Source organism: Monodelphis domestica, chromosome 5 (assembly GCF_027887165.1).
Source record: "Monodelphis domestica isolate mMonDom1 chromosome 5, mMonDom1.pri, whole genome shotgun sequence".
NCBI lineage: Eukaryota > Metazoa > Chordata > Mammalia > Didelphimorphia > Didelphidae > Monodelphis > Monodelphis domestica.
The window spans coordinates 74,108,783-74,125,227 of NC_077231.1; the positions used below are offsets into that span (position 1 = coordinate 74,108,783).

At 36.5% G+C, this 16,445-nt stretch overlaps 1 protein-coding gene across 3 annotated transcripts in view; it reads right to left on the reverse strand.

The window, feature by feature from the left end:
• Positions 1 to 16,445, reverse strand: part of EPYC (epiphycan) — a 39,256-nt gene that overhangs the window by 8,929 nt on the left and 13,882 nt on the right. For 2 of the 3 annotated variants that reach the window (XM_003341963.4, XM_056798644.1), the window contains exon 3: positions 4,947 to 5,109. In XM_003341963.4, the coding sequence (XP_003342011.2) occupies positions 4,947 to 5,109 (163 nt within the window). Of the gene's footprint in view, positions 1 to 4,946; positions 5,110 to 8,500; positions 8,850 to 16,445 lie in introns of those variants that run through there. The other variant, XM_056798645.1, reaches the window with a different exon arrangement.

The window sequence follows — 16,445 nt, forward strand, 5'->3', positions numbered from 1 at the left end:
ATTGTAGATAATTGACCAGAACTTTATGTCCATTTCTGAATATGCTTTTTAAAAAAGATAAAAGTCAATATAATTGGCTGTGTAATGAAGCCACAAATGTATTCTTGGGTCATATTAGAAAAAACTCTGAATTAGGTTAGAAAATCTAGTATCAAATAGTAGTTCTATGATTTATTATCCATTTGGACTTGGGCAAGATAATAAACCTCTCTGAATCAAGGGACCTCTAAGACCCCTTCCAGCCCTGAAACCTTGAGTATGTAGATTATGATTATATTATATATCAATATTCTATGACTATATAGGAAAATGTAAAATGCTAATTTCAGGGAAGAAAATTATTCTAAGCAAAAAGAAACCAAAGAAGCTTAGACCAATTAATCAAAGCAGACCTGAAATTTTAATCCTGCTCATTTCTCCCAGTCATTTCAAGTGATACTTGCTCCTTGTCATCATAATTTTTTAAATTAAGTCTATTTTCTTATATTTTAAAGTATATGTTAATTTATTTAAATAATAATTGTATGGAGAAGTTGCATTGTAAATTCAGATACATTATTATTGCTTTCTATTTTCCCTCCCTACATAATGCAGAGGCAAAATTGCTGTATTTTCCATCAAAATGTAATCAAGAGTCAGTTTGACTTCTAATTCTACTATACTTCCTTGAAGATGCTAGACATTTCTCTGAGTCTTAGTTTCCTCAGCTATAAAATATGGGGATAGAGAAAATAACTTCTCAGACCCCTTCCTAAGGCAAAATCTGTGATCAGATACTTGTAGATGAGAAAAGGAACTAAACTCATTCTAGTATAGTTGATAGATCACTGGATTTCAGATGTGAGTTTGAATCTCATTTCAGAATTTAACAAGTTGGGTAAATTCAATCACCAAACTTCTCTGGGGTTCAATTTCCTTATCTGTAAAATAGGAGGTAGGAGAAGGTTTGCCTTGATGCCCTCTAACCTTTCTGCTCTTGGATTCTGTGACCAATAAAATCATAGATATGGCATTTGATAGGATTGTTGTGAAGTTCAAGTATGATAATAGTGCTTTGAAAAGGTTGAGTCACCATCTAGATACCTATGATTGGTATTATCATCACTATTTCAAACATTATTATCTAGCATGTTATTTATATGAAACATATTATTCTAGTGCAAAATGCTAAATAATGTTGATTGACAAATCTTGACAAATTTACAAAGCTTTTCCTGAGTTCTTTGGGAATCATTTCATCATTCAAATAGTATATATAGTAGCTTTGACCCTAAATAAGTCACTTAGCATATTTGTGTCTCCATTTCCTCATTGGTAAAATATAGGGGTTGGAACTGATGACCTTTATGGTCCCTTCCAATTCTAAATCCATGACAATGACTAAATTCATAGCATATAGAACTAGAGATAAAAGAGAGGCCTGAGTACATCCAGCCTAACCCCCTCATTTTATAGATTAGGTAATTTAGCCTTCAAGAAGGTGTGAGGGAATTAGGTCAGCAAGTGATTTAATGGTGGGGATTGAGTAAATGACCTTGACTCTATTTGGGCTCCATTGAAAGATGGTGGTTTCTTACTGGGAATTCCATGAACTAATGAAATAACAAGGTCTCTACAGTCAGTCAATGAGTGAATGAATGATTTTGGATGTAGCTCGATTTCCTTTCTATCCAGTCATGAGTCGAGTCCAACTTCTATCATATGAGAAAATTTTATTCAATTGTGGGAACTGGAGGGGAAAAACACACTGAAAAAACCTTACTGCATTGCTTGATCCTAGCATGATGGGGCTGGGAAACAAGAACATCTCTGCTGGTTTAGAGGCTCTTAACTATTACTGTCCAGAAACAGATCCTAGGATTGATTCCAGGAGTTTTTTCTCCAATTATCTATCTTAAGTAAACTATATGACTTTTCTTAAAACTGGCTGTATACTGACCAGTTATTGTTTCCATGTTCCTTTGAGTGTCCACAGATACTCGGGGTGAGTGGGACACCTCTTTTTGATTTCAGAAAATTGCAATAGTTTGCTTTCCCTCTCTCAGCTTAGAAAGTTCCCAATCTTTCCTGCAATTAGAAATCAGATTACCTAACATATCCTGGTCAATTGTTTCCTTTTAATTATTTGGTTTTATTTGATTGATTGTTTTAGTGTATCAAAATCACTCCCTATATTTGAAAACCAGTTCCAAAGCTGAAGAAGGCTTTGGACCCTGATTCTTTGGGCAATCGACATGCATTGCTTAATCAATGCACTCAGAAGCTTGAACCTTTGTTTCCTCAGTCATTTAATCTTTCACTTGTCACAGTTGTGACTTGCTATGATCACACAGCTAGGAAATGTCCCATTTACATTGCTAGCTGATCTCCGAAGAAATTTTTAAAACCTTGAAAATCAATAATATTTTCTACTTTATACTGAAATGTCATTTTCATATGAGTAGCATACTTTTGTAATGATGATTTTATTTTATTTTTAAGTTTATTTATTTACTTAGTTAATTTAGAATATTTCCATAGTTACATGAATCATGTTCTTTCCCTCCCTTCCTCCTATTCCCCCTCCTATAGCCAACAAGCAATTTCACTGGGTTTTACATGTGTCATTGATCAAGACCTATTACCATATTATTAGTATTTGCACCAGGGTGATCTTTTAGTCTACATCCCCAATCATATCCCCTCGACCCATGTAATCAAGCAATTGTTTTTCTTCTGTATTTCTGCTCACACAGTTCTCTCTCTGAATGTGGATAGTGTTCTTTCTTGTAAATCCCACAGAATTGTTCTGATCATTGCATTGCTGCTAATAGAGAAGTCAATTACATTAGATTGTGCCACAGTGTGTCAGTCTCTGTGTACAGTGTTCTCCTGGTTCTGCTCCTCTCACTCTGCATCACTTCCTGGAGGTTGTTCCAGTTCCCATGGAATTCCTCCACTTTATTATTCCTTTTAGCACAATAGTATTCCATCACCAACATATACCACAGATTGTTCAGCCATTCCCCAATTGATGGGCATCCCCTCGTTTTCCAATTTTTTGCCACCACAAAGAGCGCAGCTATGAATATTTTTGTACAAGTCTTTTTCCTTACTATCTCTTTGGGGTAAAACCCAGCAGTGCTATGGCTGGATCAAAGGGCAGACAGTCTTTTAGTGCCCTTTGGGCATAGTTCCAAATTGCCCTCCAGAATGGTTGGATCAATTCACAACTCCACCAGCAGTGCATTAATGTCCCATGATGATTCTATTGATAATGATGAATAACATAACCACTGATATTAATGTGATGCTGAAAATTGGCAAAATATTTTGCATGCCAAATCTTTTATTTCAAATGAGATAATATTTGTATTGTATGTGACTGGTGCATAGTAGTTGCTAAATGAATATTTATTTCCTTCCTCTTCTCTTTACTTATATCTCTAATCCCTATGAGGAAGGTATTAATTGTGTTTTTTGGGAAAGACAAATAAAGCAACTGAAATAACACTTTTCTTGAAATTGTTAAACAGCAATAACCACAACTTGTAGTATTAAGTTCATGAGAAAATGTATAATACAGTAGAATAAAGAGCCAAGCTTAGTTATTAAAGTCCTGAGCTTAAATCCTTTCTCTGTCATTTAAGGTTCTGTTGCTCTGGGAAAATTATTTACCTTCTCTCTCCTTTCAAGGTAACTTTCTAACACTAGAAATTGCTTATGTGCATTGGGGTAATGATATCTTCATGACAATGAAATCTCAGATCTGAAAAAAATATATATTTCATAGTTTTTTTAAGGTTTAAATAAGATACCTTATTAGTACTAAATAAAATTATTTAGCATATTTTTGGAAGTCTCAGATCTAGGCTGAAGGTAGCTACCTGGTACAGTAGATGTAGTACTAGGCTGGAGTTAGGAAGACCTGAGTTCAATTGAAGCCTTAGATACTCCTAGTTGTATGACTTTGAACAAGTTGCTTAACCTCAGATTGCCTTAATATTTTCATCTGTCAAATGGAGATAAGAACCCTTACCTCCTAGAGTTGTTATGAATATACAATGAGAACAAGAAAATTATTCAAAAGCTTTGCAACCTTATAGCATTATGTAAATGCTACCTGTTGTTATTAGTCCTGGCATAGGATAAAACTAATTGAAAGTGTTCATTCCCTCTCAAAGATCTAAATATAGAGTCTCATAATAAAAAGGGAGAGGCAACCCTGGCAAAGGAAATAGAGGGGCTGGGGCTCTGACTTGTATAAGTGGTCTGCCATTGGCACGTCACTTAACCAACCTCTCAGTTCTTTAAGCTGCAGTATATTTACTGAGCTGCAGTGGAAGATGGTGGCTCCTCGTTGGAAATTCCTTATACTTATAAAATCACAAGGTCCAGACAATCAATTAGTGAATGAATGAACAATAAGTAAAAGAATGGATGAACAAGAAAATAAATGGATTTTTGGAATGGAATAATTAGATAGGTAGCTCAATAGATAAACTAATAAATGAAAGACTAGATAAATGAATGAAAGGATTTCAAAAATGAATTTATTAACAAACAAAAAATGAATCAATTGATAAATAATGAGGGATATTAAGTATAAATTAAATAATTCTATTGAAAGTCATAAATCTGGAGACGTCATCTGATTAAGTAACAGAAACAATATTTGAATCTAGTTCCTCTGACATCACTGCTGGTGTTCTACTGAATCATGCTTCTCATACCATCTAGATTTTATTTCATCCAATCATTTGGATTAAGCAGAAAATAACACTTTGGGGTGAAATTATCTATTTGAAAAAGAAATCTCATGCTTATCTCCTGCTTCTCTTTTACTCTACTCTAAAACTCTTACTCTATTTTTCTTTCTTTTAGGAAAAAAGCCAACATCTTGAGACCTCTGACATCAAAAGGTGCCAAAGCTATATAATCTAGAACTTGACTCTGAGTATACCAACCTTCATTGGTTTGAGGACCGAGGACACCGATGAATTCTTGCCCATTTGGAGAGGAGCCATCAATCAATTTTGCAGTGGATTCTTCTTCCTCTGGCTCCAGGGACAGTGGTGGTGGGCTAGGAAGCTCTCTATTTCCAGAAGGCATCACAGTCACAATTTCAATCTGAGGGAAAACAGAGGGTTCAATGCTTTCCTTCTCCATCATTCAGTATTATCAAGATCATGGACTTCCATGTCTCAGTTGAAGCCACAAGAGGTCACCCTTGGTCGAGGATTCCAGGTAATTCTGTCCTATCCAAGAAATCATTGGCTTGTGGAATCACAGAATCAAGCTAATATTTTCCCCAATTTTTTATTCTCAAACCTTAATATTTTCTCCATTAAAAAATATTTATTTCCTTCTAGCTGTCCCATCAATGAAAAGTACTCTAATGTGATGTAAAGAGCCCTGGACCTGGAATCAGGGAAACCTTATGCTAAAACCTGATTCTGACTTGTATTATCTAGGAAACTCTAAACAAGTCACTGAGTTAAAATTTCTTCATCTGTAAAATGGGAACAATAAAGTTTGTGCTCAATAGCTCACAGGGTAGTTTAGAAGCTCAAATGAGATTTTTACATTGGTTGCAAAGCAATTTGCAAACTTAAGAATGCAATTTAAATGTTAATTGTGGGGCTACTAAATAGCTCTGTGGATAGGAGCTCCAGACCTTTAATGGGGTTCTGAGTTCAAATTTGACCTCAGATACTTCCTAGCTGTGTGACCCTGATTGCCTAGCTCTTGCTGCTGTAGATACGAAGAAGCTAAGGGTTTTTCATTTTTTAAATGACAATTATTATGTTCTTAATTTCTACTTCAGAGGTCACAGGGATATTATGTGGAAAGTGCTTTATAACTCTTAAGGTATTTTATCTGAGAGACAGCACGGAGTGGTAAATAGAATTCAAGGCTTGCCTTCAGAAGACCTGGTTCAAATCTCTCCTCTGACATTTATTTACTGTTTAACCATGACTAAATCACTTAACCTAAGTGTGCCTATTCATAAAAAGAGAATAATAATATCTAGAATAATAATACTAGTTATGAATTCTATTTTGAAACTCAAGTAAACAATGCATATAAGGTACTGAATAACTATTAATCATTATATAAATGTGAGATTCTGCTCCTCATCAACTCTTTGCAGTATATGGCTTTCCTTGATCCATCCCTTCTATTTCTTGCTAACCAATAACATTTAAAAAAATTTTTTTGAGGATTAGGATTAGAGGACAGGCATTACCTTTTCTTCTTGCCTAAAACTTCTCTGTAAGCAGTGTCTTTGTAAGGAAAGAATAATAATAGATAGTAATAATAAATAAATAATAATAACAACAAAATATTATTTATATAGTTTTTTAAGGTTGGCAATGGATGTTACATGTGTTATCTTATTTGACTTCCCCCAATAGCTCTATTATTATCCCCATTTTACAGATGAGGAAGGTGAGAGTGATTTGCTCAATCAGCAATCTAGTAAGTATCAAGAGCAGAATTTCACCTCGGGTCTTCTTGGCTTCTTCTTTATTCTCTTCATTATGCCACCAAGGAGCCAAGTCCATTTGAAAAAAAAAAAGAATTTTATAAAATAAATATTCCCTTTAGATTCCAGTTTCTTCATCTGTTAAACAAGAGGCTTTAGGCAGCTAGGTAGTACAGTGGATAGTATGGGATTTGGAATGAGGAAAGTTAGAATTTAAATCCTGCCCAGGACACTGACTAGTTGTGTGTCCTTGGGCAAATCATTTAATTCCTGTCCTCCTCAGTTGCATCATTTGTAAAATGGAGATCAAGATAATATCTGCCTCCTAGGTAGCCCCCAGAAGGCACTTTGCAAACACTAAAGAAATATAGAAATATAGCTGTTATTATTATCATAGGATTTATATATTTCTGAGTTGACTTAAAATTTCCAAGTCTATTATGCTCTGATAGATAAAGGTGATTTATACCTCCTCTTCCACCCTTTAAGTACCAAAGGTGAGATCATAGAATTTAGAACTGGAAGAGATCATCAGTCTACCTTTCCTCATTTTATAAATGATAATATTGGGGTTGAAAGATTTTAAATTATTTATAAAGTCACAAGGATGGCAAAGTTGTGGAGGGAATATTTGAAGCTAAGAACTTTGATTCCAGATCCACCATTACACCACAGATGCATCATATTTTTAGGCACATGATCCATGGTATAAAGAGCAGCCTGACCTGTTGGAATATCCTTAGATCTTTTTCCCATTGTAAAGCTTGTATATCTTTAATAATAATAATAAACTCCATGCCTCAGTTCTGGGCATTTTCTCTGGCTGACCCCCTCTTCTGCTCTGACTACTGACCTCTTGGTTTCCTTTAAGTCCCCAATTAACTCTCACCTTCTAAAGGATGCCTTCCCCATCCCCTCTTAATTCCAGTGCCTTCCCTCTGTTAATTGTTTCCTGTTTATCCTGTATACAGTTTACATATATTTGTTTTGTCTCCTTGGTTACATAGTGTAAGTTGCTTGAGGGCAGGGACTGGCTTTTGCCTCTTTTTGGATCCCCTTTGCAAGGCATGTAGTAGGTACTTAACCTCTCATGCTAAAGCAGGAGTCCCCAAACTTTTTACACAGGGAGCCAGTTCACTGTCCCTCAGACTGTTGGAGAGCCGGACTATTAAAAAAACAAGCAAACAAACTATGAACAAATCTGTATACGGCTGTCTGGGATAGCGGAGGCTGCAGCACTGGCTGTGATGGGTCTGTCACACCTTCCACAGGTCCAGCACTGCCACCACTATACAGGGCAGCAACATATACAGTGAGGAATCCCCTTCCCCAGATCGTAGCTCACCATGCTGATTCCACTGTGCAGCCACATAATCCTTTGCGCAGCGGCTCTTTCTTGTTCAGTTACTCTCAGATCAAGGCGCCACCCAAAGTATTATGTCACTGGAAGTAGTACTGTATGGGATCGATGCTGCACTTTGCAGTGCTGTCACATACAGTGCTCCTCTCACTGACCACCAATGAAAGAGGTGCCCCTTCTGGAAATGTGGTGGGGGCTGATAAATGGCCTCAGGGGGCTGCATGTGGCCCTTGGACCGTAGTTTGGGGACCTCTGTTCTAAGAGAACAAAAATCCAAAAGAAGTGTTCATCTACAAAATTAAAAGAATTTCTTCATCAGAAGTTCCATAAATAAGGAAATCAGAATTCTGGTCAAAAACAAAGTTGAGGATAAATCCACATTGAGTGAAAAAAAGCTCAGGCTTCAGACAAAGGGTGTCCAGTGTGGACTCAGCTGTGATATCGAAACATTATCTCACCTTGCCTATCAGACCTTCTCTGAGAGGCAGTGAGGGAGAAAAGAAAGGAGGGAGGGAGGAAGGAAGGAAGGAAGGAAGGAAGGAAGGAAGGAAGGAAGGAAGGAAGGAAGGAAGGAAGGTAGGAAGGGAGGGAGGGAGGGAGGGAGGGAGGGAAGGAGGAGGGAGAGAGGAGGGAGGGAGGAAGAAAAAAACAAGCATTTATTAAGCACCTACCTTGTTCCCTTCTGTGAACCTTGCACTATGCTAAGTGTACTTTACAAATGTTATCTCATTCGATCCTCCCAATATCCATGGGAAGTGGGTACCATTATTATTCTCATTTTACATATGAAGAAACTGAAGCAAACAGAAGTGACTTGCCTATTATCTCAAAGATAGTAAGTGTCTACCTGCAAATTTGAATTCAGGTTTTCCTGAGTCCAGACTCAGCACTTTATCTATTGAACCACCTAGCTGCCTCTATGGGGAGCTCAGGACAAAGTTAATCTATTTTAAAAACCTTAACTTTCAGGTAATTATCCTGTACTCTTTAAGACTTTTCTTCTTTGAACTTAATACCCTCAGTTCCTCTAACTTACTTTCATAGGGCACAAGTCTCTATTTCCTCACCATCTTGGCTTCCTTCTTTATATGCTCAAATTATCAATGTTTTCTTTACAACATGGAGCTCAGAAGTGAATACAGTACTACCACTGTGTGATCTAATCAGGGTGGAATGAGGAAGAGGATCACCTCCTTCACTGTGGACACTATGTCTCTTAGAATATAGCCTAAGGCCAAACTAGCTATTATAGAACATGAGCTGTATTTCTCTATTGAGGCCCTCCTCTGATGACTTGTCATGGTTTAGAAATGACTAGAATTTGTCATTTTGAAGGCTGTACCAGTGAAGGCCAAGCTCCATTAGCACATACCAAACTGGAAAGGTTTTGTGTAGGAGTTTGGCAAGAGATTATATTCTATTAGCTTGAAGACCAAGCTGACCAAATTTGGATAGAGTTAGACTCTATCACCAAGTTGGCTAGTAAATGATGATTTCAGCCACATCAGCTTACAAAAACCAATTTCCCCAACTGTGAATGTCTTCCCTTTCAAGAGCAATTTTCTATCTATTCTATAATTACCTTGCATAATTAGTTATATACTGGCTATCTCCATTAGATAAAGAGGAGTTATATTTTGGTATCCCCAGTTCTTGGCATAGTGTCCAGGTCATAATAAATTTTTAATACATGCTTGATTTGCCCAGGATCTGAGAAGCAGATGAGCTGCAATTTCATCCAGTCTACCAATTCTATTTTCAGCTTAGCTTTCACAGTCCTCATTGGGAAGAACAATTTTTTAGGGAGAAGAGATGTACCATCCCTGACACCACCACCAAACACTAACTAACTCAACATCCTCCAATCCTGCTTCAAACCTAATCCTGATAGACTTCATCCAGGGGATCAACCTTTGCATATATGTAACCTCATCCTACTTTTGTAGGTGCTGTAGCCCCCACTTTCTTAGTCAAAGCATTTGAAGATGCAGAAAAAAAAGTTCTTAACCAAAAAAGTCATTGGCACCATCAGAAACCAATATGCTTTTATCCATCCATTGTGCATGCTAAGGATCACTGGATATTTCCACTTGACTTGCTGCTTTCCTTATTAGAAAACGAATTCCCTGAGAAGAGGAACTGTCTTTTCTGTGTTATACTCCCAGAATTTAGGACAAAGCTTTGCAAAGAGTAAACACATAATAATTACTATTTCATTCATTCATTCACTTACTAAGGCATGGTATAGTTTTGGAGGGAGCATCCACACCTATGAAACAGAATCCTTTGAAATATTTTATTTTGCTTCCTTCCCCTCCCATCTCTAAGAGTACTTATTAATATGATCTTCTCTCTGACTTTCCATCGTTCGCTTTTACTTTCTGATAAATTAAAGTCTGCTATATTCAATAGTTTTTATTTTACAGAGAACTGTTTTATTTTTAATATCTCAAATTAATCTTGAGAAGCATCATTATTTTTAGATATAAAAGATAGAACTTGTTTTGGTATTTGGAAAACTAGGGTCACATCCTCTCAATGATACATATTAGCCTTCTAGAATCCCAGTCACCTCCAGACCACAAATTAAGAATTCAGGGTGGTCTGCACTGGCAGAGGGATTTCCTCACTGGGAATACCTTGAAGGTAATGTGATATCCCCCATAATAACAAAATCACAAGGCCAGAATAAACATATTAAACAAAAATTCTGAAATGGAAAAAATACATAATGAATACTATTTCAGAAAGTTCTCATGAATTACTTCTGTAAATTGCCAATCCTAGGATATTAAGGAATATACTATGACTATTATACTACGACCACTACTACTACTGCCACCACCACCACTATTACTACTACCACTACCACCACTACCACCACTACTACCACTACTACCACTACTACCACTACTACTGCTACTACTACTACTACCACTACTACTACTACTACTACTACTACTACTACTACTACTACTACTACTACTTCTACTACTACTACTACTACTACTACTACTACTACTACTACTACTACTACTACTACTACTACTTCTACTACTACTACTACTACTACTACTACTACTACTACTACTACTTCTACTACTACTACTACTACTACTACTACTACTACTATTACTATGGCTACTACTATTAAGACCAGCTATCTAGTATTTATCTAGTAATTTAAACAGGCAAAATGCTTTAGAAATATCCTAGGTGATGATGATGACGATAGACAACATTTACATAGAACTTTTGAGTTTTGCTATGTTCTTTATATCTGAAATACCTGTCATCCCAAAAGTTAAGTGTAGTTTTAAGCTTTTCATAGCCTTTTAAAGTTTTTTTTTTTTTGTTACTTCAAGACTCCATTAAGACTTATAGGAGACTTTGTACGTCATTCATTAACCAGATCAGAAGGGATAAAGTCTCACAAAGAGTTTTATAGAAATGGTTGGTGGCATCATTTGTGTTGCTGTTTATTTCAAGTCAAAAGCACCGCAGAGGCAGAATCAGACAGCAAGTGAGGCTTTATTGTATGGCCTTTAAAGACTATATAAAAAAAGAACTAGGCTACAACTGAAAGTGAATGAACTCCCTTTCTACATAGAAACAGACTGTTTCCATCTGTGGGGGTCTGTGAGTCAGATTAAAAAGGAATAAGAGTTGGGGAGAAACCAAAAGGAGGGAAAGGCAACAACGGAAATTGAGACAGATGTGCTCTGGAATGGATGGAGCCTAAAGGGAGAAGCACATTCCTGAGTCACTGGCTTGGGTCTCTAGGACTGTAAGGGGAAAAAAAATATTTACACATCCTGACTATGGAAAATTGTCTTTTCACTGGTTTGGTGCAAAAGCTGTATGACCTCACTTATCAGATGGAATCAGGAAAAAAATAGCTTTAGGCATGGATTTTTCAACAACTAAGTATATATGTTCACTGAATTATAAAATCTAGATGTTAAATAATTAAGGAAAAAAACTCTTGGAAATGGAGTTATTTTAATACCACAGTATTTTAGACTATCATTACTCAGAAAACCATGCATTTTGAAACAATTTATTTGAGAATTAAAAGGATTGATTTCGATTTCTGCCTTATTGCTTATTTTTGAAACTTTAGTCTCTTTAGGTTCAAGCTTAAGTTATTTAGCAACAGCTGAAGTGGCATGGGGTAGAATGTGGAGGACTAGAAATGTAGTCAAAGCATGTGGGCTGGAATCACATCTATATAATGAGCTGGATAGACAAAATGGGCTCCAAGGTTCCTGCCAGAGATGTCGCTAACTCACTAGAGCTGAGTATTAAATTTTTAGCATTAACATCTACACTTTGGAAAATGGCAAACAATATAAACCAGGGCTTGAATTTGTTGTTCTGTTGGTAGTCTAGACCTAAGAAAATGATAGAGATAAAGAGTCAGATCTGGAATCAGGAGAATCTGGGTTCAAATTTGGCCTCAGACACTTCCTTGCGTGACCCTGGACAAGTCACTTAAACCCAGTTGTTTATCTTTTACCACTCTTCTGCACTAGAACCAATACTTAGTCTCCATTCTAAGACAGAAGGTAAGGATTTAATAAAAAAATATTAAATGATAACAACAATTCATTTGTTTCAAAGGATCATAAGATGATAAATTTAGAGCTGGAAAGGATTTTGGAGACCATTAAGCTCACTCTCTCATTTTACAAATAAAGACACTGAGGCTTAAGGTGATTAAATGATGTTCCCAGAGGCCCACAGATAGTGTCTATGGTAGAATTGGAACCCAGGTCTTTCCTTACTCTAACTAGTCTTTTCCAAAGAATGTCAGAATCTTAGAGTTGGAAGACACCCCAGGCACTCTTTCCTGGAAAAAAAAAAAATCTCCTTTACAACCTGTCTGAGAAATGATTATTGAACGCTTTTTGAAGATGCTCAGGGAAAAGCAGAGGGAGACTCATCACATTTAGATAGCCCTAATGCTGAGGAACTTTTTTCTTTCCTCTCAGCTGTCACCTCTGTGTAACCTTAACTGTGCAGCTTTTGACAAATCATGTAATTTCTCAGAGACTATGTTTCCTCATCTACAAGATTAGAACATTGAACTAGATGACTTCTATGGCCCTTTCAAACTCTTGATTATAATCCTGACAAATTTGAATTCACTTTTTGAAACTTCAACTATTTTCTCCTTGTTCTGAATTTTGGGGTCAAATAAAAGAAGTTTTCATTACTCCTTTTGGTGGAAGACTTTTGAATACTAGAAGGTCCCTCTGATGTCCCACTTAGGAAGTCTTCTCCTCTCTTGTCTGTATGTTCTCACTTTCTTCAACTAATCTTCATGTGGAATAAATTCAAGGACATTTACTTTCTGATTATCTATAGTTCTTTCTCTATTAATTAATTCATCTAGCAATCTACCTTCCTCTCTCTTCTCTTTCTCCCTTTTCTCTTATATCTTTCTACCCCTTCATGCATCTACCTATCCATATCTATCAATATGTTTCTATCTATCCATCTATCTTTCTTTTTATCTATCCATCTATCTATATCTATCTATCCATTTATATTTCTAATATCTATGTCTAGCCATCTATTACATAGCTATCTTATTCCATCTACCTAGCCATCTTTCTCTCAATATCTATTTACTTATTTATATCTATCATCCATTCATCTTTCTATGCTGCTTTTTGTTGATTCATTTATTGATTCAGATATTTAATTATTTAACTGTTTATCTATTTTGTGTTTATTTATTTAGGAAAGGGAGAAAAGTAATTCAGATCCTGCGTCTTTTGCTGTTGTTATTTTAGTTCCTTTGAGCAAACAAGTTACACATTAGAGAGTATCGAAATATGTATCATATTTTCATTCCTGATTAGATGTCTCAGATACAGCCCAAGCTCTCTGATTGCAGTGAGACAATTATAGCACCAGTAAATAACATTTAATGCAGTAATTCACGGAATTAATATGTATATGCACTTTGCCAAATGCATCTTTGGGAAATAGATATGTCTTCTAAACACTTCACTTTATGATTAGCATAGCTTGTTTTTTCCCCTTAATTCTATGGGATAAACAAAGGAGAAGCATCACACTGAATATTATTAATGCTTCTGAGAGTGCTCAGAATCAGAAAATCTGATGTCCTCTCTAGAGGAAATTCACAAGAGCATGGCAAGCAGGACATTGGCTACTAGAAAGTACACTGAGGATGTAGTCCTTATGGAGGCAGGATCAAATTACAAGGCCATTTTAGAGCACTCTGTATCTCACACTTAAGATGGACCACCTTTTTATAACACTTTGTCAAATGTTTTGCACATGACAATCCAGTGCAATAGAGAGTGAAGCTTTATTGTCTCCATTTTATAGATGAAGTAAGCAAGGCTCAGAGAGGGTAGGCAACTTGCCCACAGTCACACAAGTAGTATCAGAGCTGGGAGCCAATGCTAGTTGTCTGATTCCAAACTCAGGTTCTTTCTCATACACTATACTGTAATTCCTGCCCTGATATTTGTCCTAACACTGTAGAGAGTCAGGGAATTTTTTTCCTCACTCATCTCTTTTTAGTTATTCCCATCATATTATCAGCATTGCTAGAGCAAGTTCATCTCAAGATGGAATCCAAACATCTTAATAATCTTGGGAATACCAAGAAGTTAGTTCCAGGTTCAGTGAGATCTACTAAATTTTTACATATTTGATTGGCTTTAGAAATTATGAGCTTAATGTCCCTGAACAATCTGCAGGGATATAAAAAACACTATCCACAAGCAGAGGAGTAAAAACACCGAGGAAAAGCAATTGCTTGACTACAGGGGTGGAGGGGATATGACTGAGGAGAGACTCTAAATGAACACTCTAGTGCAGATACCAACAACATGGAAATGGGTTCGAGTCAAGAACACATGTGATACCCAGTGGATTCAATCGTCAGCTATGGGAGAGGTGGTGGGAGGGGGGATGGGGAGGAAAAGAAAATGATCTTTGTTTCCAATGAATAATGTTTGGAAATGACTAAATAAAATAATGTTTAAAAAAAAAGAAAAGAAAGTATGAGCTAAAGCAAAGATGAGGGAAATAGAAGATACGATGTGCAAAAGGTATGATCCAAGAATGATAAATCATCTAGTTAGATGGAGTGTAGTGTATACACAGAAGGTCCAAGTTGGAGGGGAAGATGCAAAAATGGAGAAGTGTAGTGTCCAGTTTTAGTGAGCCTTAAATATCTGGCTATGTGATTTGAGCTTTGTTCAGTTAGCAATAGGATAATAGTAAAGAGTTTTGAGCAAAAAGAGAAATGGGACTAGATCTAAATATTTTTAAAATTCTGGTTGTGAAGGATGGAATAGATTTAAGAGTGAAGGGAAACTGATACTGCAAGATCTATTCAGAGACAACTGCCATAGCCAAGGCAATTGATAAAGGCATGTTGGTTGATTGCTTGTTCTTCATACTCAAAGAGGACCAAAGTGCCATCACTGGTGATGTTTTTTGACTAGCTCATAGATTTAAGTTCAAAGTTTCACAAAGTCATCGACCTCACTCTTGCTGTCAGTCATTGAGGTCAAGTGGCAAGACCAAAGTCAGAACAACTGGTGATGGCTTAGTATGCATTGAATACCTTGGCTTTTTTGATGTCTAACCAATCTCTAAGCAGTCCATGGTGCCTGCTTCTTCCACTTGGCCATGGTTCTCATCCTCCCATTCCTTCAGGGGGAGCCTTTGCAAAGAAATCTTTGTAAGGGCATGTAATGAATTGATAGAAAAGGGAAGAAGAAGCAGTGGACTATATGAGAAAGAACATTGAGTAGGGTAGAACTTAACTGATTTGACGTGAAATATGAGGGAGAAGAAAGAGTTCAAGAACCTCTGAAAGTTTTGAACATGGGAAAATAGGAAATTAATAATACTACTGCCAAAAACAAAACCTGGAAGTCCAAATCAAGAGCAGGTTTGTAAAGAACTAAACAGCTAATTATGCTGTGAATGTGTTGCATTCACTGGATTCAGGGAAGGTTCAGTTATAGAGATTCTGTAGGCAGTTGGAAACCAGCAAGGTCAAACCTGAGGATACAGATTAGGAAACACAGTTAATATAAGTGACATCACCAAGGGAGAGAGTCTTAACAGATAAGAGAACCCAAGACAGAGGCTTGGGAACATTCACTTATTGAGTTCAGAAAAGTACCTAAAGCCATTGAAAGAAACAAAATTTTTCAGGGGAAAAAAAAAAGATGAGAAGACTAGATTATGTAAGTACTGTGAAACTAAGGGAGAAGAAAGCATCCAGAATGAGAAAGTGGCAAAACATTAAATACTATAGAGAAGTTAATGGGAGTTCAAGGATTGAAAAAGGCACCATTGAATTTAGAGATTAGAAGGTAACTGGTAGCTTTCAAGAAAACAGTTTCTGTCGAGTGGTGAAGATGGAAGCCAGATGTCAAGAGGCTGATGACTGATGGAGTGGTAAGGAAGTAGAAGCATCAAGTGTAGGCAACATTTTCCAGATGTTTAGTCATGACCTGGAGGAGAGAAGGCTGCCCATGGGACAGTAGCAAGATGGGAACCAAAGAAAGTCTTTTCTTTTTTTAAACTTTAATATCACTAACCATGTTTGTG